The sequence below is a fragment of the Anneissia japonica genome, unplaced genomic scaffold (assembly GCF_011630105.1).
Source record: "Anneissia japonica isolate Jap-2015-1 unplaced genomic scaffold, ASM1163010v1 scaffold275_len1219475_cov178, whole genome shotgun sequence".
In the NCBI taxonomy this organism is placed as follows: domain Eukaryota; kingdom Metazoa; phylum Echinodermata; class Crinoidea; order Comatulida; family Comatulidae; genus Anneissia; species Anneissia japonica.
The window spans coordinates 559,400-585,675 of NW_022752912.1; the positions used below are offsets into that span (position 1 = coordinate 559,400).

At 33.9% G+C, this 26,276-nt stretch overlaps 1 protein-coding gene across 1 annotated transcript; it reads left to right on the top strand.

The window, feature by feature from the left end:
- The first annotated feature begins 453 nt into the window (after positions 1-453).
- On the top strand, positions 454-26,276 carry LOC117122429 (integrator complex subunit 3-like). Its single transcript, XM_033268001.1, has 30 exons — positions 454-603; positions 1,801-1,884; positions 2,831-2,914; positions 4,051-4,249; positions 5,305-5,371; positions 6,408-6,549; positions 7,191-7,326; positions 8,071-8,168; positions 8,646-8,693; positions 9,624-9,767; positions 10,204-10,291; positions 10,815-10,894; positions 12,213-12,304; positions 12,399-12,490; positions 13,153-13,290; positions 13,934-14,069; positions 14,652-14,715; positions 14,962-15,065; positions 15,564-15,608; positions 17,562-17,681; positions 19,012-19,108; positions 19,611-19,670; positions 19,983-20,051; positions 20,505-20,580; positions 21,570-21,618; positions 21,984-22,154; positions 22,361-22,452; positions 22,878-22,950; positions 23,381-23,534; positions 24,070-26,276. Exons 1-30 carry the CDS (start codon positions 526-528, stop codon positions 24,142-24,144), a joined length of 2,955 nt encoding a protein of 984 aa, XP_033123892.1. The 5' UTR covers positions 454-525; the 3' UTR covers positions 24,145-26,276.

Consider the following 26,276-nt stretch of genomic DNA (forward strand, 5'->3'; position numbering starts at 1 on the left):
TTTTTCTCAGTCAAATTACTGTGATGGCTATTCATAAACAACGATACGATGCATGATCGGGGCCGTACTCAATGCGCTTCTATGATTGGTCGAAATTTGTCAAACATTCCAGACCTGTCCTCTTAATAATATTATTACCCCCATCTAAACTCAAACTTTCTGTGTTGGCACGTAGTAGGACTACTATTGCCATCGTTGTTTTTTTATTATCATTGCAATTTACTTTTAGTATAGCACATTCTATGTTTATACTCACCGGAATTTTTAGCTACAAATGCTTTTAATGCTTTTAGCTAGGGATGTTTATGATTTTATAGTTGAATGGGGATGTCAAAGGTTCGTGGGTACGGTTCCTAAAATTTCAACCAATCATAGACGCGCATTGAGTGCCGCCCCGATCATGCATACACAGAACGATTGTATTTTCCGCACTCACTCTCTGAGCAGCGGCTCATACGTTGGTTGGATACGAAGCGAGTAGGTTCTGCGGATGCTAATGTTGTTGCTGTTTTCCGAAGGCCAAAAATGGATGAAAAAAAGACTTCAGTCAAGTCGAAACTATTTATTTCAACAATAATAGAGACTAAGGATGAGCTCGAGGAGGTATTAAGAAATATTATCTAATTTTGTTAAATAAAAGCATATGTTTTGCTAGGCCTCAGAATGTGATGGCCAGTGTTTCTCACACATGAAAGTTGCTGGGCGAAGGATGCGTCAGTTGCCGTTCAGTCGGAGCATGTGAGAGCGGCCTAGCTGGATAGAGGAACAATAAGTTCCTCGGTAATCTGTAGGTTACACTGTATGTATGATGTGGTTGGTTTACTTGATGGTCATGTATATTTATTATTATTTTTCTTAGGGAAGTTATTAGTAGGCTTGAGGCCAAAATTGTTATTATAAATAAGAATTTGAATACAATTCACACTGTCACTACCTAGGCGTAGGCCTAGTGTATCTAGGTAGACCTAGGATAGCTACGGTAGGGGCCTGACCTAGCTACTAAGTACGATTAACGATACGTATATAGTGTATAATATTTAGAATATGGATGAAAAGTAGACATAACATAAAACTTTCATCAGCTATCTATAGATTTTTGTTTTTGTTTGTAGATTTGGGGTGTATTATTTTATTGATATTTTTTTATTGTTTTTCTTTATTCTGAATGTTTCCATTTTTTCAGATTATATTCATCGCTACATAAAAAAGTTCTCATCAACACAAAGAAAATATTCAATCTCGTATAAAACAGAAAAATGAACCAATAATATTTTTTTCTTTTCTTCACCCAGCATTTCCAATCATCAGTCAGCTGTCACAGTACTATATCATCAGGTCATGTGACTTAACTTGTGACTTAACTATGTAATATGTTTCCAAAAAAACAAAAAAACAAAAAAAATCTGTAAATTAGGCCTATATATGATAATAATAATTTTGATTCCCATCTGAATCACTTTTGGGAATGTACCAAGTATACGATACAATCCCATTGTTCCTATCTCGCATATTCCCATAGTTCAGTAGGCCTATCATAGGTCCTATGTCATAGTAAATAAACGTTTATAAAGAAATGCTTGTGTCTTCATTTTGTTAATTTATTCATTTTAACACTGTAAACCTTGAATTTAAAACCCTGTTTCTCAAAGTGTTTTATTACACACAGGCAATGATATACTCTCAGTTAAGCGCTGATTGTAATATAGGCTCTATTACAATATAGCAATTTCATGTTTACAGTATATAAAAATAAATCAAATAATATACTGTGAATTTTTTTTTTTTTTTTGTTTACTACAGAGAATGGAGCGTGGATATGAGTCTTTGACGAAACTCACCACAGATCTGTCAGAGCGTGAGGCTCATGATGCGCTCAATGCCGCAGTAAGTATAATTGTGGTGTAATGATGCCAGTGATGATGACGACCAGAGTCAGTGGAAAAAAAAAAAACATCGTAAATTTATTCAGTTTGGAATCAGCCAAATCTGTCTGAGGAGGAGGAAGTTATTTTTTATTAATAATATTGTATGCAGAGTCTGAGAGCACATGCCAAAGTAGAGGAATATGAAATTTTTCTATTAATATTCCATTGTCAAAAAATGTATTTCTTTACCTTTGTCAGCTCAGTTTAGTGAGCTTAGAACGACATTTTTGTAGTCAAAATATATTTTTAAAAAGGTCATTAGATGGCTAAAAAAAACTAAGTATAATCAAAATGTATGTTCTTTGACGAAACTCACCACAGATCTGTCAGAGCGTGAGGCTCATGATGCACTCAATGCCGCAGTAAGTATAATTGTGGTGTAAGGATGCCAGTGATGATGACGACCAGAGTCAGTGGAAAAAAAAAAACATTTTAAATTTATTCAGTTTGGAATCAGCCAAATCTGTCAGAGGAGAAGGAAGTTATTTTTTATTAATAATATTGTATGCAGAGTCTGAGAGCACATGCCAAAGTAGAGGAATATGAAAATTTTTCTATTAATATTCCATTGTCAAAAAATGTATTTCTTTACCTTTGTCAGCTCAGTTTAGTGAGCTTAGGACGACATTTTTGTAGTCAAAATATATTTTTAAAAAGGTCATTAGATGGCTAAAAAAAACTAAGTATAATCAAAATGTTTTCATTTTGCATTGTTTCTGTCTAAAGCATCGGGATCGGGAGAAATATATACAAGATTCGATTGACAATAAAAAACCATTAGACCTTAGCATAAATGACTATCATAACAAGCATTTGTCTGTGGAGGGAAAAAAATCTGATAGTATTATTAATACTCCCAGTTCAAGAAACCTATTAATATTTCAGTGTTTTATATTTTATTGCAGGCTTGTAAAAGTATGCAGCAACACGAGGAGATAACACTTGGCCTTCTGTATAGCATTTTAACAAATCCTGCAGCAGCGTCCAAGGTAGGATATAAGTTTTCAACTCCTGGGTGGAGAGAGACCCAAATAACCTAAAGAAACTGAACATTTAATAGAAAAATTTTTAGGCCTATCTAGACGAGTTTCATTTACATTTATAGTCTAATTAAGGATGTAAACGTAGCACTTATGAAATGTATGTAGTGAGAGTTTTGTTTCTAATTGGATCCATCCTTCTGGAGAAAATATAGTGGAGATGAAGCTTGGTGGTTAAGTTGCTTGCCTTCCAATGCCAGGGTTCTGGGTTCAAATCTTGTGACTGCACAAGATTTTCTAGCGCGACTAAAAAACATCATTCAGTACCTAAGAAATTGTAATGGGTTTATTTCGGTGTAATCAACAAGACTTATTTCTAGTGGGGTCCTTCTGGTGGTGATTGGGCAGTACACCGGGAGGCAATCCCCTACTCTTTTCAAAAGAGTGTACTGCGTTCTTTAACATGCACATGGGCCATCAATGCACACACGACCAACGGATTAAACGTCTCATCCTAGAAATGGTACGGTATTATAACTTGTATTTCAGCCCTCCAGCTGAAATACAAGAGAGGCAGCAATGGGAATTGAACTGGGGACCTAGAGATCTCCACGGTTCAGGGCCCACACAGTGGCTACCACCAGGTTAGCAGATTGAGTTAATCTGCTCTCTTATGAGCTAATCTGCTCTCTCTGAGTTAATCTGCTCTCTCAATGAGACTTGGTTTATAAGACATCTTATTGTAATTTTTATTTTGTTTATTTAAGAGGGCCCAGAATATCAGCTAAGCTGGAAGGGTGACCCTCTATAAATATAGTGTAAAAAAACATCCTTGATTTAAAAGTGTACCATCATTGGCTACATAGCTCATGTGGTAAACAAATGATATCCAAATAAATTTTCTTCTAAATATTATTAGCTAGGTTTCTTAATAGCAAAATTAATATGTTTGTAAGCCTGAGACAAATGCCTAAGTGTATACATACATATTTCTCTATTTCAATCTCATTTGCTTTGTATTTGTTTTGACATGGACATTGACATTTCAAATAGAAATTGAATTGAATTTTAAGTGTAACTGATTGACCTTTTTTTTTTTATCCATCCGTTTAATCAAACATTAATCATTTCTTTTCTGCTTGTAGTCATACCGGGATTTGACGCTTGTGTCGCGTGACGGCATGGCGACGGCATGGGCAAGGTTGAATCAGATTATTATTGAACGATATCCAAAGTTGGTAGAGTCGGCAAGGACACAAGTCGTCTGGTACACCAAAGAAATGGTCAATAACGGGGTCACTGGAGTGGATAATGTCTGTTCTTCATTAATAAAGCAAATTGCTGGTGGGTATAATTCTTTACTACATCATTACTATTGTATTTTTGTTTTTGTTTTTGTTATTAGTACTATTAAATATTTTTGTTATTGCTATTAATTGATACTAAAAAATGAATTACTATTGACTGACACTAATCCAAAAAATTGAATGGGATGATAACTTCTGCGTTACTTATTGCATGAGGGAAATAATTTTTTTACTACTGTTTTTTAGTTTAATAATGATTATTGTTGTTGTAGAACTGTTTTAATCATCAATAAACCAAACACAATGGTTGGATGTTGTTGTGTTTGGTGTATTAATGATTAAAACAGTTCTACAACAATAATAAGCAAACCAGATAAATCTATTCAAATATTTATGATTATTGTTATTTATTATTGTTACAATAAATATTATACAAATATTGACTGCTCATGAGGGGAATAGTGAAATCTATTGCCCCAAGGTGATGTGGAGACCGTAGCCTATCTTCCCCAGCGGCCCGAGGGAGGATAGGCTACGGTCTCCACATCATCGAGGGCCAATAGATTTCACTGTTCCCTGAATATAGAGCAGTCAATATTTGTTTTATATACCTCATACATAGATTCTAAGAGGCCTAAAAATGTACTTACTTCCTAGACTGTTATATTAGAGGCATACTAGCAAAGATCTTTAAAACTAGGCCTACTACTACTACTACTCGAAAAAGTACTATTTTTGAGGGGAATAGTACTTTTTTAGGGGAATAGTACTTTCTATTGCCCCGCTTCTTAACCAATCAGATGCCTAGAATCTATGTAAGAGGTATGATTGCTATAAATGTCACTGAATGCCAGTTTGTGTCTAAAATATATTCCACTATATTGTTAAGAAAACACATCACAATTTTTATACTAATACTAATATTATCAACTCTGATTTATATCGAAATGAACAGTTTGTGGTCATTGTTTTTACTAATGATGAGTTTAGATTGTTTCATTTTTACCAGACTTTTATTAATTTTTTTTATTTGATTGTAAACACAATTGTTTATACATGCATTAATTTTCATTTGCATATTTCATGTCACAGGTGGAGATGTTAGTCCTAAGAATGTATGGCTGGCAGAGAACCTTCTAGATATATTTACTGAAAAGAGGTAAGCAGTTGCACATGTACAACTGAGTCGTTCTCAAAGCATGTTTAGAGAGATTGAAGTTACTACGGAGCTTTCGATTGCACGTTGCACGACGATGGTAGGTCGTGGAACGTAATTGCGTTACTAAATGTCATCTGCGCTTGCGAGAACATTAAATTCTCCACTTCGCGTGGATTCTTAGGACGCAATTTGGCCAAATCTACTTATGCAGAGAACGTAGGACGCCCGGTAGGACAGTCACATATGAATGATTCCGTTCTGGCGTCGTGTCGTTGCGCAAATCAAAAGCTCCATAATGTCTTTGGCAGTACCACATACATCTCAGGTCAGGGGTCAAAGGAGAGTAACTAAAGTGATTAGTTTCCATTTTAGAATAATGGACCTTACCCCTTGGATATTGTTGCAAAGGTCCCTCAACACAACAGTGTTAATACATACGTGAACATGTGCATTTGTGGGACAACAAATATGCTAGTAGTAAATGCACATGTTCCTGTGACTGTTCTGATTGGTCAGTTGATAAGTTTGATTGACACTCCAGAAAGGTCCATTAATACAGGCTTAAACTAAGTCATTATATATATTTTTTTTAAACAAAAAACAGCAGAGTGTAGTTAATAACATCTACTGTAATTAGATTTACATTAGCCAAAGCCCCTATGGAAATTCCAACATTTACTTGTGCCTCAACTTTATTTCATGAATATTTTGGGTTAACTGACTTATATGTTACTTTAAGTGCATAGTGGTGATGACAGTATACATGTTATGTATAGTTACAGTACTATTATTATTATTATTATTATTATTATTATTATTATTATTACAGTACTATTATTTTATGCTACTTTAATATTAAGAGTTAGTACTGCTACTGCAAATGATCTCAACCAAACTCCTTCCAATTAAGGTCATGAAGAAATATACCCTTATTTGGAGGTGCTACAAATATGCATCACCATTGATTTTTGTTATTAAATATATGTTTATCCAATTATTTTATGTATTTGTATTTCTAATACTTACATATTTCTAGAGCATGGTTGGACAAGTATCCAGTATTGACAAACATGGCATTGTATACATATTTAAGAATAATTGAGGACCATAGTAGCCCCATGCTGGTTCCACTTAGACAAAGAGAAGTTGATTTCTGCATCTCACTACTTAGATCAAAGGTAAGTATTAAATGATGATGAAGACAGTGTCAGCTTGCAGTGCTAAACATAATGAGTGAAAGCAGAGCTAGTGACTATTAGTATAATAGTAGTATAATGACAGTTAATAATTCTTCCAGAATTAAATAGCACCTCATACAAACAACCTCAAAGTCAATAAGGAAAAGTAAATGATTAAATTTAAAAGAAATACATATGCAGACAATTGGTCAATCATGTCTCTACCACCAACATCAAGTATACATTGCTTTCTTGGTGCGATATTATTGCAGGTATCCAAGTGACAGTAGGCCTCCTACAGAGGAAGCAATGTTGTATTTTGTAAGGAACTGTTAGTGCCATTTCTCCATAATCATCAAAATAGTGTTCTGCCAAAAAGAGAATTCAAGATAAAAGGGAGTATTAGGGAGTGATATAAATACCTTAACATTGCATGCTGGATGTGAATATTGGGAGAGTTCAAACATTTGGGGAGAAGCATAAAAAAATGGCTCTGTTTTTTGTCCTCTTTCTGGTAAACTTTAAGCAGAAATGAGAGCGCAATAATCATGATGTTTGTTTAATGTATGCTGATAAACATGTAATGGTGATGGCTTTTTAATGCTACATACTCATCGGATTTTATTTCATGTGATCTACAGTTTTCAGATTGCTGTAGGATTGGTCGAGATTTACTGAGGCTCTTGCAGAATGTTGCTAGGATACCAGAATTTGAAAAACTCTGGACAGAGATTTTACATAGTCCTCAAACCCTTAGCTCGAACCCACAGTTTACAGGTATGTCCAAAAATTTGAATGGCTATTTTTGTGGAATCACACTATGGTTTCAGTAAAACCCATTGAATATTTTATTATAAGTTATTTGGGAAGAACAGTATGATTTAGCGTAGGTAAATTCACCTTTCATTTTGGTCAAAAAAATTCCAGTGTGAACACATCTTTAGTTTATTAAGCATTATTTACATCTTGCTGTTGGATGAAAATGCTGATTTTTATGAATATTGTATGAAGAAATTAGTTCTATATTGACTGTACCCAGGCATGAGTGTATTTATGTTGGAGATGGTTAATTACACAATCAATAATTCTCATGCATTATAGATTCACAATGAATATATTAGAATAGTTAGTTAAAATTTAAAAAAAATACATCATATGTTTTATTTGAATTGCAATCATTGAATTAGCCATGTGCATCAGATTCAGGTTTCATTCATAGTTAGAAAGCAAGCAAGCCATATGGTGGACTTTTACAAGCTTGAAAGAACACTACCATGTTGTGCAATCCAATACACAATTTTATACTAAATATTTTTTATAATTCTATAATAAATATGATATTAACAGTGTGATATTAATGTAACTGAGACTAATCAGTAATACTGAGACTGATAGGAACAGATGGGGAAAATATCACATGTGGGTTGGACATAGCACATTGGCCGTTGGGCTAATTTAAGAATATGGATAACATTAATGAGTGGTAACAATAATGAGTTTTGCCTATATTTTATTTCGTAGGAATAATGCAATTATTGTCACAAAGGACATCCCCTAAGTACTTGGCATGTAGACTAACACCAGACATGGAGAAGAAACTTGTTTTCCTAACCTCAAAGGTAAGGTTAAGTATTTGTACTATAATTTCAATGTAGTACATTGACCATATACACTGGTATGTTCCTGGGCATGGTGCATCAACATTGGCATTACATTCACATGAATGTTGTGGGTACAGCCAATCAACATCTCTTCTTTGCATAGCAGAGGAGTTGGCTGTGTGTACAAGTTACTAATAGATAGCCAGCGATTAAGATCAATTAAGATACTACTTTGGTAGCCAGTCAAGTACTTCTCAGCTCAGTAACATTTTGAAAACTGAGATGATGACAAAAGGAAAAAGAAGAAACAATCAAGTCCAATGTTTACCTTATGTTGATCTTGGTTACAATTATTCTGTTTTATTGGATCATAGATCAAGGGTGGAGCAAAGCAAATTTCTTAGTACTTGCTTGGACTAACTTATGTTGAATATTGCAAATTGCACATTTTCATTTTTATGAGATGTTAACATTGATAATATATTTATTTTAAAGGTAAAGTTTGGTCAACAAAAACGATATCAGGACTGGTTTCAGAAACAGGTAATTATTTTAAGAATATTTTTTTCAGGTTCTGTGTCATTTTCGTTATTAAAGTCTGTTGTCAGGTTCATGATAAACAGTCAAAGATTTACCATATATATTATGCTCCTAAACAGCTTTCATGTTTTATTAACTATTAAAGGAAGTTAAATATATACCAAAACTGTTACTAATAATTTTTCTGTTCAAACCATATTAAATTCATTTGGTCCCTTTCATTACAGACTCACTCAGTGAAAGACTAATCCACATCTTTGACAATAAAAAAATGAAATATAAATAAGATAAAGGGAGAGGGGAAGTCGGGTTTAGCCAGAAAAAGGAAATAGGCCGTCCAAAACGGAAGAATAAGAACTTGTCACGTAGTGACAAGTCAGGGGTGTAGCCCCAGTAGAGTGCATTGAAAGGTGTTTAAATGTTGGAATTTTGTTTTCAAAGGAATAGTGTTGAATTCGCTATCTCAAAGATATTTTAGTTATAGACGTAGACTGCCCACGGCATTATCTTTCTAGGCTATGCAGATGCTTCTTCATTTCTCGCCGTAGTCTAGTCTAAATTCTACTCTAGGTCCTCCAATCAAGAGATGTACTATAGGCCTAGGCCTACTATATTTTGTTGCCTATTAAAATTTAACTAAACAACAAATCTGCTGCTTATGGTATTTTATGAATTAATTATAACCAGAAACCAAAAAATGGCCAGACGGCTCGCTGGCTAAGCCCTTGTTTATCATGTACCAAATTTGATATGGTCATTTGTCTACTTTGCTAATTTTTATCTGAATATACAAACTATTGCCACTTCTCTCAATTGATAACAGTAACACAAATTAAAAAATAGAACTTCTTGTAACTACCAACCATACATGGTGAAAATATTATTCTGTGTCCTGGAAAACAAGTTAATCTGTTTGTATTCATTAATACACAGTACTTATCAACACCCGAGAGCCAATCACTGCGATGTGACCTGATTCGCTACATCTGCGGAGTTGTCCATCCATCCAATGACATCTTGTGTTCAGATGTCATACAAAGATGGGCTGTAATTGGTTGGTTACTCACCACATGTACTGTAAGTATATATCGCATATTTCATATTATTTTATTGTAATGAGGATAGAATGAGAGTTATGCATTTTGTTGTGTGTGATTGTTACGCTCTCCAAAGATGGTAGTCGATGTACGTTGACTGACGCTACCAGCTTTGATAATATTTAATTTTACGAAATATTGGTTTTTTTTTAAAGCCTTATTTTCCCATTGTTCATGAGAACATACATTTACAACCTTCAAGAAAACATTAAATTTGTTATATAAAACGCATACAATGCATACATTGATATCAATTTAAAAACATTAAATTAATTTTACCAGTTAGAGTGAGACCGATAGATCATTTTATCAGTCTGGCAGAGTGTCAGATATAGCTGACAATATTTGTATACATAAGCTGGTTAATTATGTTGGTTTTTTTTTGTTTTTTTTTACCATATAATTACATCTTGCAGTCCAATGTAGCTGCGTCGAGTGCCAAGTTAGCTCTGTTCTATGATTGGCTCGTTTTTAGCTCACCAAAAGGAAATATCATGGATATAGGTAAGGCTGCATCCTTATGATATTCAAATGTCTCAGTACAACTGACTGCTTTTTGATTCAGCCTGAAGAACATAGCAGTTGAAAGTACTGTATTGTGTCAGGGACACAGATAATATATCCGAGAGAGCAGTATTAAACTCTGATTAATGAAGTGGAATCTGAACAAGTGCAGTTAAATGCACTGATTCTCTACGTGTAAAACATTGTTAATTCTGCCAGAATTATTAATAGACAATTTTTTTTAAACAATACATTTCAGATGTAGCTTGGTTTTAATTATTGTTTTAGCTTATAAATAATTTATCCTCTTTTGCTTTCCCTTATGAATATTTTATCGAAAGTAATTTTATTCAATGGAAGTAGATTATTCAGTTTGATATTGAAATTGGTTCTTCTGTAATATGATAGATTTTCTTTTTTTTAACACATTCCAATTTAACTGGTGTTCAGTTAAATTGTATAATTAGTCTGTATGCCATAATTGTATTCTCTAATTTGTTATATTTTTTCTATTCCATTTCAGAACCTGCAATTCTTGTTATGCATCATTCAATGCGATCACATCCTGCAATAACAGCCACACTGCTTGATTTCTTATGTAGGGTAAGAGACGTATTATAATTCGTTTCATCAAAGATACTAGTAATGCAAGATAGAGCACTCGCATAGCAAAAATGAGGTGGAAATAGGTCCAGACATATGCGGTGCCCTTTTCTTTTTATAATGTAAGTTTTCTATACTTGGCCCAGACATACAGAGCGCCCTTCTGTTGCTAGGTATATCCAGACGCACACAACGCCCTTTTTTTTTTCAACTAATGGACGAAAACTTTATCACTAATCAGGGTCCGGCCATACGATTCTGCACTTTTGTGTTTTATCATTTTATTGTTTTAATTTATTTATGCATACTTGTTTGTATTAACCTCCGCAAAAGGCGGTTATGTATTCACAATTATGTAACAGTGTCAGAAGTTTTTTAGATCCAGCCGTATGCGGCGCCCCATTGTTTGTCTTCCCACCATGCATTTTGGTGGAATATTTTTTTTCTGTGGAGAACTCTATCTTGTGTTTCTAGTATCTTTGGTTTTCATGCACATCCTAATGAGCTGTTGACCCAGAGGTTGACCCAAGGTTTTAATTCCATGCTGTGAATTTCATTATGGTCTGTGGCCCAGAAACTTTATCTTTCTAGCCTGTAGTATGAATGGGACCTTTGGTTGGTTAACTGTTACATCAGCATTGGAGGTCGGGGAAAATATCAGCAAAGTCTTTTTGTGAGGAGTGGAGTTGTTTTTAGTCATGAGAAAAAGTCCTACTGTCACAGGAATAGAACCCAGGACCCTGGGACTAGAAGGCAAGCATCTTAACCACTCAGCTATTCAACTCTACTCCTTTTGTTTTACAAAGCTTGGATAGTCTGTTGTTGGGTACCACTTAAGTAATTGTTTTAAAAAAAATAGTAATTTGCTGATCCAACTAAATCTACTGGGATTGATGCTCCTAATTTTGGGCTAGTTGAGCACCCTGTAGCTGCTAATGTCCAACAGGGTTGCTCATTGCCTACAGTACTGGAAACTCAACGTCTGTAGGCAACATGTTGCAGTGAAGTAGCCTGCGTGTTGTATGTTTGTTGATGTAGATATTGTAAAATTAGATGTAAATTTGCCTTTGACTATGAATAATGCTCAAATATTGTGTGAAAAAATATTTGTAGTTCACCCATATATATGGGCATGATGACATCATTATTCATGCATCATATTTAACACAATTTGTAACATTTAATTTTATAATGTGGACAGAGTTTTATGTTAATGTTACAGAGAATGTCATTGGTCAAATGTTTTAAAGAATTTTTATGCAAGTGAGGGTCAAATTTTATCAGACACAATAATAGCTTTTATCTGCTTTCTTCACAGATTATTGCCAATTTTTACCCACCATTAGAAGCTCAAATTCGCCAAGGGGTTTTTAATTCCCTACGAGCCATTCTAGAGAAAAGAGTTCTTTCGTAAGTAATTTGTCATTTTATGTAATATAATAATTATATTATAAATATTATTTCAACTTCTTTATAATCTGGAATTTGAATTTGTTCTTAACAGATCACTATCACCGCTTTTTGATAACTCTAAATTGGATAAAGAGCTGCGGTCCATGATTAGGGAGAACTTTTCAGAATTTTGTACACCAGAGAGTAAGTTATATGGTTTATTGACTATTTGTGTTTATTATATAATGCATTTCAAGCTTTTTTTTTAATATTTTTAATATGAGATTTTATTGTTATTTATTATCAAATATTTTAAATAAAAACTTATATTCTTATAATAATTAAAGTAAGAAGTTATATTAAAATCTATTATATTTCCTATAAGTAAATTTATTATTTTTTTTTTAGTAATTGAAAATTTTTTACATGAGCCGTATGGATGGATGGATGGATGGATTTATTCCGTGTAAACACAAAGGATAGCCCACGAAAGTCTAGAAGAGGACTTATTCCAGTGGGGTCCTTCTGGTGGTGATTGGGCAGTACACCGGGAGACCATCCCCTACTCTTTCCCGAAGAGTGTACTGCGTTCTTTAACATGCACATGGGCCATAATACACACGGGACCAACGGCTACTATTGTAACTTGTATTTCAGCCCTTTAGCTGAAACACAAGGAGAGGCAGCAATGGGAATTGAACCGGGGACCTAGAGATCTCCACGGTTCAGCGCAGACACAGCGGCTACCACCAGATTAGCCGACTGAGCTAAGCTGCTCTCTTGTATTATTTTTCAAATTTTTAAACAAGTAATAGTATTGAGAATTTTCATTATAATTTGTCTTTTATATCTTCTTGTCTCTGAAGCACCACCAGCTGTCAAAGAACCAGCAGCAGCTCTGGATGCTGGAGAACCAATGCAGAAAGATGATGATACTGCAGCCCAGTCAAACCACAAGGAAGAGACAGTACCAGAATTTAGTGATGAGGAGGAGGATGAAAGAAGTATGAACAGCACAAATTAATGTCTTATATTGTTATGTTCAATATTTATTAAAGTTGTCATATATTATATACAGTATTATGTCATATTTCTGTCTCTTATACACATCTATATATATATATATATATATATATATATATATGTATATATATATATATGTATATCAAGATATCTTTATTCATGAAACACAAGCATCGAAAATCACACAAAATTTACTTGCAGTTTAAAAACTTAAATGGTGAAATATGTTTACAGAATTTTAAAAGGCATAAAAAAATTCACAAAGAAAACACAATAGCAGAAAATAAATACTCATTCATTGCACTATAATTTCCATTATCATTATGTAATTATTGTTATTATTTTTGATATTATTTTCATTCTTATTATTACATACAAGCAAAGCAAACATACATTCAAAGATTTATAAAGTTTAGGATCTAAAAGATTGCATTTTAAAAGAGAAGTAAAAATTGCTCAAAATTGACAATTGACAAAACATTATTTTTATATACAGTACAGTATTTATTATATATTATATATATATTACAGTATATTGTTTTATAGTCATTGTTAATTGTTATTAAATTTTATTATTTATTAAAGTAAATTCTAATACAATTCAATTTGTTATTGTTTTGTTAGTGAACTGTAAGGTGGACGAAATGACCTTCCGTCCAATAAATGAAGAAGAGGAGGAGGATAACGTTGACATTGAGTCGTATTTGGAACAAATTGATGGTAATTTGAAAGATATTTGTGAACAGCTTTATGAACAAAGGTAACTAACTTTGAAATTTATAATGTATTGTATTTATGCAGAACTGAGTGATACTGTAATTTGGAGCTTATTTCTAAGACGTGTATAGTAGAGGGTGTGTGGTAGGAAGAGTGTTAACACAGATATTTAACCCTTTCCAGTCGTATGGCGTCGCGACGTATCCCTCTTTGACCATACTTTATAGCGAGGGGCGTTGTACGTACGCCCTGTATAGATTTCATGATCATTTTTTTATAGCTAGGCTGCCCTCTATAGGAGGATTGTTTGAGAGTGATGTAGGAGTATTTCTGTAGAGGGCCTCCTGTATTTAGACCAAATAAAATGCCTGCCCCCAGTAAAAACCCGACATTTAGTATAGATGATGTAATTTCTCAGCTTTGGTACAGTCTCAGGCAATGGTAATGGGGCAGACTGGAAAGGGTTAATACACAAAACACAATCATACATACATGTGTGAACAAAAATATGTTCATAAATTTATGAAAATATTTTGTTAAACTGTCCTTAGTATAGCCCTGTTTATCCTGATGATTATTGCACCACTTATCCATCTTGAAGTAATTGTTTATTTTCTGACAACAGGGATACAGACATGGAAAGGCAGTGTGAATTAATTGAGAACCTGTGTAGTGTCATCCTTGACACAGTAAGTTTGACATTTTATCTTAATACATTTGCATAAAGGAAAGTTGCCCCTCTGCACAGGAAAGAAATGTACAAAAATTTCTACTGTGACTTAGAAGTGAGCCAGCATTTTAATTCAAACACTTAAAAGGTCTGGAGATCCTTCATAGAATCACTTCGGGCTGCTGTGAATGCCTAGGCTTGAGTGCTCAGATTTATATACATTTATACGCTTAGTAAAGCTCATGCTTTCATATTTTTCCTATAGGATTCCTTTGATGCTGATACTGCAGGACCCCTAGCCATGTTTCTTTGTACTCTGTACAAGACCCATTTTACAAGTGAATTACTTCCTCAAGATATCAATGAAGAGTAAGCATGAACATTGAATTTTTCCATATTATACATACTTTTCTTTAGTAGTTTTTGGCGGAACAGTAGTCCGTTCTCTCCGACTAGCAGCATTTAGCCCGTGTTTGCAGTACTCCTTTGAAGAAGGTTTATTGTTAGCACTACTGGAAGGCACATGCTTGCTGGTATTTTTGTTTATTTATTTTATTCTTTTAGTACCAAACTTTGAGTGATTTACAGATACAGTAGTAGTTATGTTGGGGAAAATCCCATTAAAATAAACAGTTCATAAGTTACAGTAGAAGTTTCTTTTCTCTCCCTCTTTAGTTCATTTTTGAAAATTCATTTAATATTTACTTGAGGGCCAACTGCTACTTGGACAACTGGTAATGGTGATTGTGAGATTAAAATATTTATGCACCAAAACCCCAATGTTGTCTTCTACTGGTCATGGACAGTCTAAAACAAAGAAATGTGCATTTTCTAAAGTAATGTGAAACTTTGTCTTCTCTTCTACAGATCAATAGAAGACTCCATAGGAAAGCCAATTTTTGTAATTTTTAGGTGAGTAAAAACATCAATAATGCATTATTAAATCATGTCTTAATCAAGTATTGGTGATGGTTTGACATGTGAACAACTAAGAAAACCACAAAATAACAAGTCAGGGTTCTCACCAGCATTTTGGAGTGGTGGTCGATGACCACACCTACCCCAGGGGGGCATGGTCGCTGACCCCCTCTCCCCTCTGACTGAAAAAATGATGCATATGCACATGAATCGGTGGTGTACGGAAATCAAATTCCCAAAGATAGTTTTGTTAAAATACAAGCTTGATCAAAACAAATATTTGTAAAAAAACAAAGGAATTTCTACTCGTTATTGAACAACGCACGGGTTGAATCGACGGCAAATCAACGCGCATGGGGAATCCCCAAATTGGTTTGCATGTATTTTGTAAACAGTTACGACTCAAAGTTTGACGTTGGTAAGTACTGTAGCTGTTTAATTATCATATGCTGTTTTTATTAAACATATTTGACTTGGAAAAGTAGCGTTTTATTTCAGTCATTAAATGAATTATTAAATCAAATAAAAGTGATATTATGAGGTGGAAATATGTGTATTCTTTTACTCTACGACTCTACTCACGTCATTTGAATGACCACACTTGACAACTTCCAGGCCTATCTAATGTAGCAAGCATGTCCATTGTCTAGCCAATGAGTTGTTAATCAACAATTCCCTTCCAGGCCTTCCATATGCTAAATACAAACATTACCACGAAATCAAAAAGATATTCTAGGCCTAAAAGCCGTATTTTTGTACAATATTAAGTCATCACAAAGTGAATAAAATTTTAATTATATTCGAATACATTTATTCACGTCTTCATTAACAACACAAACATCCAAACTGTCTTAGTCGGGTCGAGCGCGAAGAACATCGGGGAGAAAGACCACGTTGTACAGAGACCATGTGATCCACTCTACGGAGAAAGGAGCAAGAAGTAAACAACCTCGTTCGTCATATTGCATAGGATAATATGCATGTATTTTTTGTAAGATATTTAATCATCACAAATGAAGTAAGTCAAAACAAATACAGTATCGTTAATTTTATATTCAAACATATTTTCTTGTGTCTTCACTAACCAAAACAACATTGACAGTTGATTAGAGAGAAAGACCATGCTGTTCTATGTGAGTGAGCACGTGATCCACTCTACTGTACTATTAGTACTGATGGGGTGGATACAGAGAGCTGCGAGCGGGAATAAATAGCCTCGCTCAGGTTTTATGTTTCTTTTATGACATGAGTAAGAGTGAAAAGAAAACAATAGGTATATTTCCAACTCCAATCACTGTTTTTGAAAAGTTAACACAGTGATACTGTAATATATTTAATGATTGATATACATACCAACTTAAATTACGTTTATTAACAAACAGTAATTATAATTTAACAATTATTTATGAACAACAAACCTCTGCGGTTCATGTGACCCAATTCGGGGTTTCCCCATGTGCGTTGATTTGACGTCGATTTGATCATGTGTTGCTCAATAAAGGGCAAAAATACTAAGTCTACGTCTAGCAGTAGGGTTTCAAATTAACGTTGCCAAGGAGACGTTAATTGATATCTTTTGTCTTATCTAATGTAGCAAGCATGTCCATTGTCTAGCCAATGAGTTGTTAATCAACAACTCCCCACTCTAGTAGTTGTGATAACAAAAGTATTTTGTTTGTTAGCCTACGTTTTTTTCCCACTATTAATTGAAAAATAGTGGTGGTCGGCAGCCTCAAAATACTGGTCGGAAATGTTGAGTGCTGGACGGGCCTGACCACCGCCGACCAGAGTGATGAGAACCCTGCAATTTTAAAAAAGAAAATGAGTTTTGAAATGCATTTAATGTCATGATCTTTATTGCTCATTGGTTGAGATCAGACATACATTTTTGTACGCATCTGAATAATTGAGTAATTCCTATGCGTTGTAAACCTTTTTTCTGTTTAGAAATCTTAATCAAGAGAATGAAGATGAACTCTGTCCTGTAGAATTATTAACGTTGGTTTGTTGTATGTACGAAAAACAGAAGCAAATAGGATATCACCTTCTTTACTTCCTGCAAGCGAGGTTTGTTTACTTTTACCGTAAACGCTTGAATAAGCACCGTGGCGCTTATAACATTTCTGGAGTTTTTAGTGCGGCGCTTATTTGAGAGTGGCGCTTATAAAAAAATTATGGGCGTGGCACTTTCTATGCCCGTTCCCATCACATACTCCCGTAGTTCAGTAGGCCTAACATAGGTCCTACGTCACCGTAAATAAATGTTTATAAAGAAATGCTTGTGTATTCATTATGTTATTTATTCATTTTAACACTGTATAAATTGTATTTGAAGCCCTGTTTCTTAAAGTGTTTCATCCAAATATATAGTCCTACTCCCGATTAAGCGCCGCGACGCTTAGCAAAAAATATCAGGTCTGGTGCGGCACTTATTCAAGAGTGGTGCTTATTCGAGAACGGCACTTGTTCAAGCATTTACGGTAGATTATTTTAATATTCATGTTTTTATACACAAATATTCCAGCAGTTTTGAGACTCAGAAAAAGCCAAATAATACAATGGCATAGGAACTCAGCATATAAAATATATGAGGCGTGCCATTCTAAAAACAGTGTTCTGTCGCTAATTGTTAAACTGAGAAATTAGCATACGAATGTGGTAGTATTGTATAGAGAAGCCATAATACATTTACTCATATCTTTGACAATAGTAAATCGATTCCAGTAAATGACCCATCATTTTGAAGCTTATAATGTTGAGAATAAGAATTTATTAAAAAGTCAATTTTCATTTTTTGGTCACTGATGGTTGTTTTTGGATGGTAAGCCTCATATACGTAATTCTAAAACCAAAATAATAAAATCATAAGAAAAATATATATTTTTCTTCTTGGAGTATTAAGGTCTGTTCATACTGTCACCATTTTGTGACAAGTATATGTGACTTGTCCATATAGGAATGATGTTTAATATTTTATACCCCGTATATGTACAAATTATTGGTATTTGTTACATAAAACTTGATAATTTAGGTAAACCTTAAAGCCAACCAATAAGTTAAATGGTGAGAGTAAAGTAAAGAAAAAAAAAGTAAATCCTTGCTGGAGCTTATCCGTAGTTTCTGCAGCGTGAAGCGGATGAGAATGATGCTTCCCCTGGGTGGGACACTGGTCCACCGCAGATTACTCCCAGCAATTTGCTGGTACCCATTTATACAGTTCGGTAGACTGGAGAAATGTAGGTGAAGTGCCTTGCTCAAGGACCCAAGCGAAATGCACAGTGAAGCACTTATACCCCGACCTCGAGGTTGGGAAACCAAACCGTTTCCACAAATGTGCTCATATTTGGCTAATGTGCTCATATTTTGTTTAATTAAAACACATTATGTTACATTACAGTAAGAAGTCATCGGAAAATAAGCTTGCTGTGTATGAAGAAGTCTGCAAGAACACAGAGCTCAAAGATCTCTCCAAATGTCTAGTGAAAGATTTCAAGGTAAGGATCAATGCTAATCTTCATGCCACACTACCAACACTTCTACAGAAGCAGATTTATCCCTGCTGCCATAAGCTATCTCACACTGGTTGCAGTTGAAATGCTGTGTTATCAATGTTTTGTTTTTTTATAGAAGCCCATAGCTATATTAATCAATTAATTTATAAAGTCATGTATGAGAGTTTATTTTTGTTTGTCATCAAATACAATGAGTTTGTATATTTGGTACAATCCGTTTTGCATTTCAGACTTGTGTAACTTATTGCAAGTATACTTTAGTACGTAATCATAAACCAGGAGTTTTTATTTTGCCTTTTATCTGGTAATGCTATTTACCTCTGCTCATTGGATCCACACATTGGCAAACCAGCACAAAGTATAACTTTCTTGACTTCCTTTTAAGTATGCCTAACTGTGCTGCATTGTCATGTGTTCCTCATTAGTTGTGTCCAGATAGAAAGCTTGTGTTTAATTGTATTGTATTGTATTTTTTCTCATTTAGACGTGCGAAGAAGATGACCCAAGATTGATGTGTTATCTTATCCAACCTGTATATGCAAATGTAAGTATTGTAGCTTATATTCCATGGAAAACCCAAATGCAAGCAGAAGATCTTCCTACGATAATCGTTCAATTACAGAACCAAAACAGTGTGTGTTTCTGACCTTTAAAATTTACATCAGCTTCTAGTTGTCTCATTTTTTGACTGTTTCTATACCAAGATTTAACTTACTTTACATCAATGTACTTAGGTGTTTTATACATTGTTTTATACCTCTGTTCTATTCTTATGATTATAATATATAAATTATTAAGATCGTTTGTAGATGCTTAATATCTATGACTCTTATCCATTTCTTTTTATCTCCTAAAGTTTCCAGATGCTACTGTCAAGAACATTGAACTTCTCAACATTGTTGCTGGATCCTTAGATTCAGCTCAGGTAAATAACATCAAAAGAAAAAGCTCTGATTGAATCGATCTTCAAATATCCTGAAACTCTCCTTAATCTCTGAGTCTTTGAATACCAATAATTGCTTTTGTTACTCAAGAGTTGATTGCTCTTCAGATATTCAAAAATAGCTATTGGAGCTAGAGTGAATTATTATGCAAATACACAAAATTACTCCCGAGTTCCTAGGAAATCGCTCTTCAAATACTAAGAATTCCTTTTGCCTCTTAAATGTAATTACTCTTTAAATACCCAAAATAGGACTAGTGATCTAGGGAAACATAATGTAGCTATGAGAGCAATATTTTAGATGACAGGAAATTTTTTTAGAGGTCTAATGTCTGTTGTATTATTTCATTCTTTTCCTTTGAATATGCTACTACTGTACGTCTTTTGGGAAGCATCTGTAGTTTTGTATAAAATGTAACCATTTGTATTACACAGCTTCAGGATCTGATCTGTGAAATCATGGAAGGTTGTCTGGAGATCTTCAAGAAGGACTCAGTTGCCAGTGTTTTAGGTAAAGTTTAAAGTGTAATTCCTTTTTTTACGAATTCAATATTTCATTTTACTTATATTATGTAAGTAATCATTGCCAGTGTTTTAGGTAAAGTTTAAAGAAATTATTGGGAACATTTTTAAGGGACTTTTAAAAAATAGTGACCCAATGGTGCCATTTATGTCTTCAAAAATTGCCTGAAGGACACCAGGACCAGAAGACAATAAGTATTATCTTTCAACTGAAAGTTAAATCAATAAAAAAAATGCTCCTTGTCCATTTAAAGGATGTTTAAATAATAACACTGTAATATGTTTGCATGTACCCTTAAACTTCTAGCATCAAATTGTCATACAATGTCTGTGAATCATTTATTTTGTGTTACTCCATGCCTAAGTGGAAATTAGTAACTAATCTGATTCTATTTAATGACACTGTTTTATATATATATATAATTGGTAAATAGAAATGAATAATTTTTCATGTGTTGTATATTATCATTTCACACCTTTTGCAGTTTTAATGGGGAAAAGCTTGGAACCCTTAGATTACTAACATCATAAAAGAACTGAACATGTTTTAGGTGAAAAGCCAATACCACAAAATTTTGAGATGTGGGGGAGTGTAAATATTTCATCAATTGTTCAAGCTACAGGTTAAACATTGTTGTAAGGAGCAGATTGACATCCCTCGCTGAACACATTTATTTCTAAATTTTTGTCCACCTTGGGAAAAGAAACTGACTTCCTTCCCACCTTATTTTTTGACCAGTACCAACACATTAAAGGCTTAACATAAAGCAGCAATTGCTTCCTGGCAAAGCTTGTCAACATTCTCAAAGGACACATTTACCTGCACCATCAAAGTTCCGCAAAGAGAAAAACAATATTCAAATTAAACTAAATCAGGTGTTATAAAACACAAAAAAAACTTAACAATAATATTTTAATTTTGAAAAGACCACCTTTATGATCCAATATTTCTTTCTTTCTTTCTTTTTTTTACTTTAGATCACCCTGAAGCTTTGGCTAGTATTTTACTGATGCTTAAGCTTGAAAGGTAAGTAAATTAATTTTAAAATTAATTAGCTGTTAATTAATGACCATTTTTGAGATGGGGGTATTAAGTGGACTTCAGGAGCTTTTGTTTGTTAGAATCTCTCATATTAAAGACTGGGACTAAAATTCTTCCTTAGATATCTCTGTTTAGTGAGAAATTATTAAATGATATCGTATAGATAAAGTTGGGATGCTTCAATCAATATTTTAACACTCAATAATCATTAGTCTACACTTGGGTTGATAGTTGTATTTTTAGTTAGAAAAAAATAACTACCATAATAAGGAACATTATGAGAATTATGAATTGACCAATAAACCTGTTATTTACATTTTTATATAATAATTTAAAAATATGCATTATAGGTGTACGTTGGACTTTCTGAGGCCTGTGCTGTGTCGCGTCGGTCAAAACGGCGATCGATTTGCAACAGCAATTCTTTGTAATTGGATTATACAAGATGAACAGCACATTGCAGAGCAAACCAAGACGCTCATGATGCGATCAACCACATCAAACAAACGAATAAGACAAAGGTAAGCAAACCAAGACACTCATGAATGTGATCACCAGCATCGAGAAATGGTAACTACGCTCAGGTCTCCAACCTGTCAGGGAACTGGTATAACCCTGTATCTCAACAACTATTCAGGGATTTTTGGTGTGGTATTTCATAATTGGTATCCTGAGATATTAGTATATCGTAATTAGAGATTTTTAATTGTCTTTATGTTATTTTTAGAACCAATCCTAAGCTTCAGAACCCAACTCCACCACAGATCCTGGCCCATCTAGATGCACTCAGACAGGCAGCAGGTATCCGACAGACAATGTGTAAGTTTGTGCTCAGTTTATCACCATCCTAAGAATAAACATATTTTACCCATGGTGGTATTTAAGTGACAGTTTATTTTTCTTTGAAGCTTATTTATTATTAACGTGACAGTCGTTGATATATTAATGATAGTTGAATTAATTTCTCAAAGGCTTGCCAATTTTTTGTTGTTGTTGTGTTATTGTTTCATTTTAATTTTTAAACCATAACTTGAGTTAGGCACATGTAACATTTTTAAAATGGTGTAGTTTGCTATTTTTGTAATATGTACAGTTTCACTCATAAGTCAGATTTGGCTGGTCTCTGTTTTATGAGAGTAAATAAAGAACTACTGCTACTGCTACTACAAATAAGTTTCTTGAAATCAAAGACCTAAATACTATAGTTTCAATTATCTTTGTTTTTTATTTTGTAATTCTTGCAGTCTTTAGCCAAGAACCAGTATTGCAGGGTTTGCAACATATTCAAAAGGCATGTACTGATGCACAAAAAACAAAGTAAGTATTTAATTCTAGGATGCTTGCTTACAAATTCTGTGTCAATTCTATTTTTGCATGGTTTTTTTTTAACCTACCATGTCAAACAAAGCTTTTTTCACAGTGGATTCATTTTGACCAGGTCAATGAATAGCTCTACTTTTAGTCAAATTGTGCTGCTGTTCAAATTTGATTTAATCAGTTATGAATACATTCAATGACAAGTTCACAATGCATATGTGTTAGCACATACTCAAAAAGGTTTAACCAAGTCAGTCAGTTCACATTGGACTAAAAAACAGTTCTATTTTCTCTATGGTAATTCTTACATGTTAAAAGTGTCCAATAGAATTTAAACTACTTGTTGGATGAAAATGGAATTTAAATGAAGAATTGCATGTGATTTCCAGTTTTAAATTTTCAAAATTTAAAAAAAATTTTAAAATTTTAGATACAGTGACCTATTTGCACTAGTAGACTTCATTGAAGACTCAAGTCGATCAACACGTAGTGGGCGTGGCACACGTCGTTCACCAGGCGTTACAAGTCCAAGAAATAAAAAACAAGTTTCCAATAATGATAACTCTTCATCAGATTCAGAGGAGGTAAATGTAATGTGTGATCAAAACTAGCCAATCAGAATAGTGTATCTTTCAATTCTAATATTCTACAATATATAGGTTTGGAGTGGGGATGTAGCTTGGTTGTTGAGATGCTTGCCTTCCAATTCCATGGTCCTAGGCTCAAATCCTGTCAGATCACAGGAATTTTTCCTCACAACTGCATAACATCTCCACTCTCTAAGCCTTAGTTTATAAAAGCATCCACAATGCCCCTATTATCATTATCATTTTACTTTTCCTTCTAATGTAAGTTGGAGAGGTCACCCTCTATAAAATTTGTTGTTATTTTTTATTCGACATGGGTTGAGTCCGATGCTTCTTGATTTGCACATTGACATCTCAAAAAACATCAGTTGAATATCTGTATGCATGTCACCAAACAACATAAGCATCATCAGCAACTTCTGCTTTAGTGGCACCCCCCACCCCCGAGTGCATTGACAGTCTATGTCCTGTGCTTAATATATAACTTAAATAATTAAATCTAAATTTGATGCAAATAAAATATATCTTTTAGAATGAAGAGGTTACAAAACCTAAACCAAAGAAAAGGAAGAAATCCACTGTAGCAGCTGGATCAGACAGTGATTGAAAAATTTTTTAAGAAGGAAATGTGCAAAAGGATGAAGAGGATGAACATTGAGTGAAATCTGGTGGTACCAATGTAGAAAAACTACAAAAAAGCTTGCTGAATGAAGAGTTTATTGGTCTACGGATGGCGTGCTTCACATGTGGATTGCCACGTCATTTGTATTTGCTGAAAAGCTTCTTATTCTTCCAAATTAAACAGAATGCAACAACATTTTTAAATCTTATAAAAGACTAACATTATCTAGAATTTACGAAGTGTATTATATGGAACAAATGTGTATCTACGATTTTGACTCAGAACCTAGTGATTTGAAGCAAAGAGTATACAATTGTGCTCCAACGAAACCCTGGCAATCGGACCTCTTGCAGTACATCTTGTTATTGGTTAACAAGTTTACTCATTATTTCTCTATCACAATCTCAGTTTAATCATGAAGATGGTTATAACATTCATTTTATTATTTTTTTTATTATATTCATCAAATATTAGGTAATAATGTCAAACTATTCCAAAACTTTTAAATCGCTTCATATTTCTTCATCAAGCGGGTTAAGAACTCAAAAATAGTTGATAATATTTCTACGAAATCATGCAATACTGATTTAATTATGAAATTCATCAGTATTTTAGCAGCAGCATTTTTTTTATTTGGACTCTGTATGTAATTACAAACATTTCTTCAAATAAAACAATTTATAGATCCAGGCAAGACAACCACACTCCAAGAATAGAATACATTGACTTTGTGCCAACTACATAGGTCCAGTCTGATTGGACACTCCAAAATATTTTACGTTGCAAGCAATAACTGAATCAAATTTTGTTACCAATCAGATTGGTATCAGAGAGCAATGTAGCTCATATTTGTCACGTTTGCATGTTAAGAACATTTATTTGAAAGATGAATAGGTAACCACCATCACTATACTTAGGGCACAATAATAAATCAAAATGAATTTTGTGGATAGCAATGTTGAAATTGTGAAGCACATTGAAGGCTTCTACAATTGACCTTTCCACAGTGTCAATCTGACTTACCAACTGACCAATCAGAACAGGGCAACAACTGACCAATTAGAACAGGGCCAGGAATATGCATTAGTCAAACAAGCACACACAAGCCTGGTTCTCACGAGAGTCCTTGTATCCGGATCGGGAGCTAACCATTAGCGCTAACTGTTAGCCCCTGCGTGACAACGCCCAATCCGGATACCGCTAACGGTTAGCAAGCGCTATCGGTTAGCAAGTTGAGCGCGTTTTTATCATCAACCAATCACACGTACGCGTTTACAATTTCCAGTCTCTTATTGGCCAGTGATTCGATCATATTTTTTGTATCCGGATTGGGATTTTCCCGTATGGACACACGTCAGCTAACAGTTAGCAGGATCCGGATCCTGCTGACCGTTAGCAGCCGTGTGAGAACATAGCCTATGTGTCCCACAAACCACGTTTTTTCGTTTCGTTCGTTTTTTACACTGTCGTTTCATTATACAGAATATCACAGCCCACTTCATATTATTGTGAACAACATGCAACGTTATTTGCTCCTTGTATTCCAAGTCCTTGGTACTCCCAGTCAAGTGTGGCCAAATGCATTCAAAATAGAGAAGTGCGGTAAAGCCTACTTAATTATATTTCTGGGTTGAAGAGTTGAAAATCAGAGTTCTCGCCCAAGGACAGAAGCTTTAATGGAGTTGATGAACCAGACTGACACCCTTAAAAGAACTTGCAGATGAATTTTGAAATAATTATAATGAATATCTTTTAATTTAAAGTGTATTTCATTTTGTGGAATATATTATATATTGGAATTGGATAAACTAGATGTTTGGTTCCTTTGATAATTTTTGAATAAACTCAGATATGTAATTAACATAAGATGAACTTCCAAATAAATAACTGAGCAAATTTGTTTCAAAAATAGATTGGAAGATATATTGATATATAATTGATATATAAATATGTTATTTGCATAACAAAAGTTTTTTTTCTATTATATGTAATATATTGTAAATAAACTGTATTTTACATTTTTGAAGAATTTGTGTGTTTGTGATCACAATTCGTGTAGATGGGTACATGGGAGACAGTATTGGCTATACTCATTACTCGCTCTTTCTTAGGTCTAA

Coding starts and splice junctions, on each gene's coding strand:
- LOC117122429 (XM_033268001.1), top strand. CDS start 526: ATGGATGAAAAAAAGACTTCAGTCAAGTCGAAACTATTTATTTCAACA. Junction 1,885..2,830: donor ATGATGCGCTCAATGCCGCA/GTAAGTATAATT, acceptor ATTTTATTGCAG/GCTTGTAAAAGTATGCAGCA. Junction 22,453..22,877: donor AGGTATCCGACAGACAATGT/GTAAGTTTGTGC, acceptor TAATTCTTGCAG/TCTTTAGCCAAGAACCAGTA.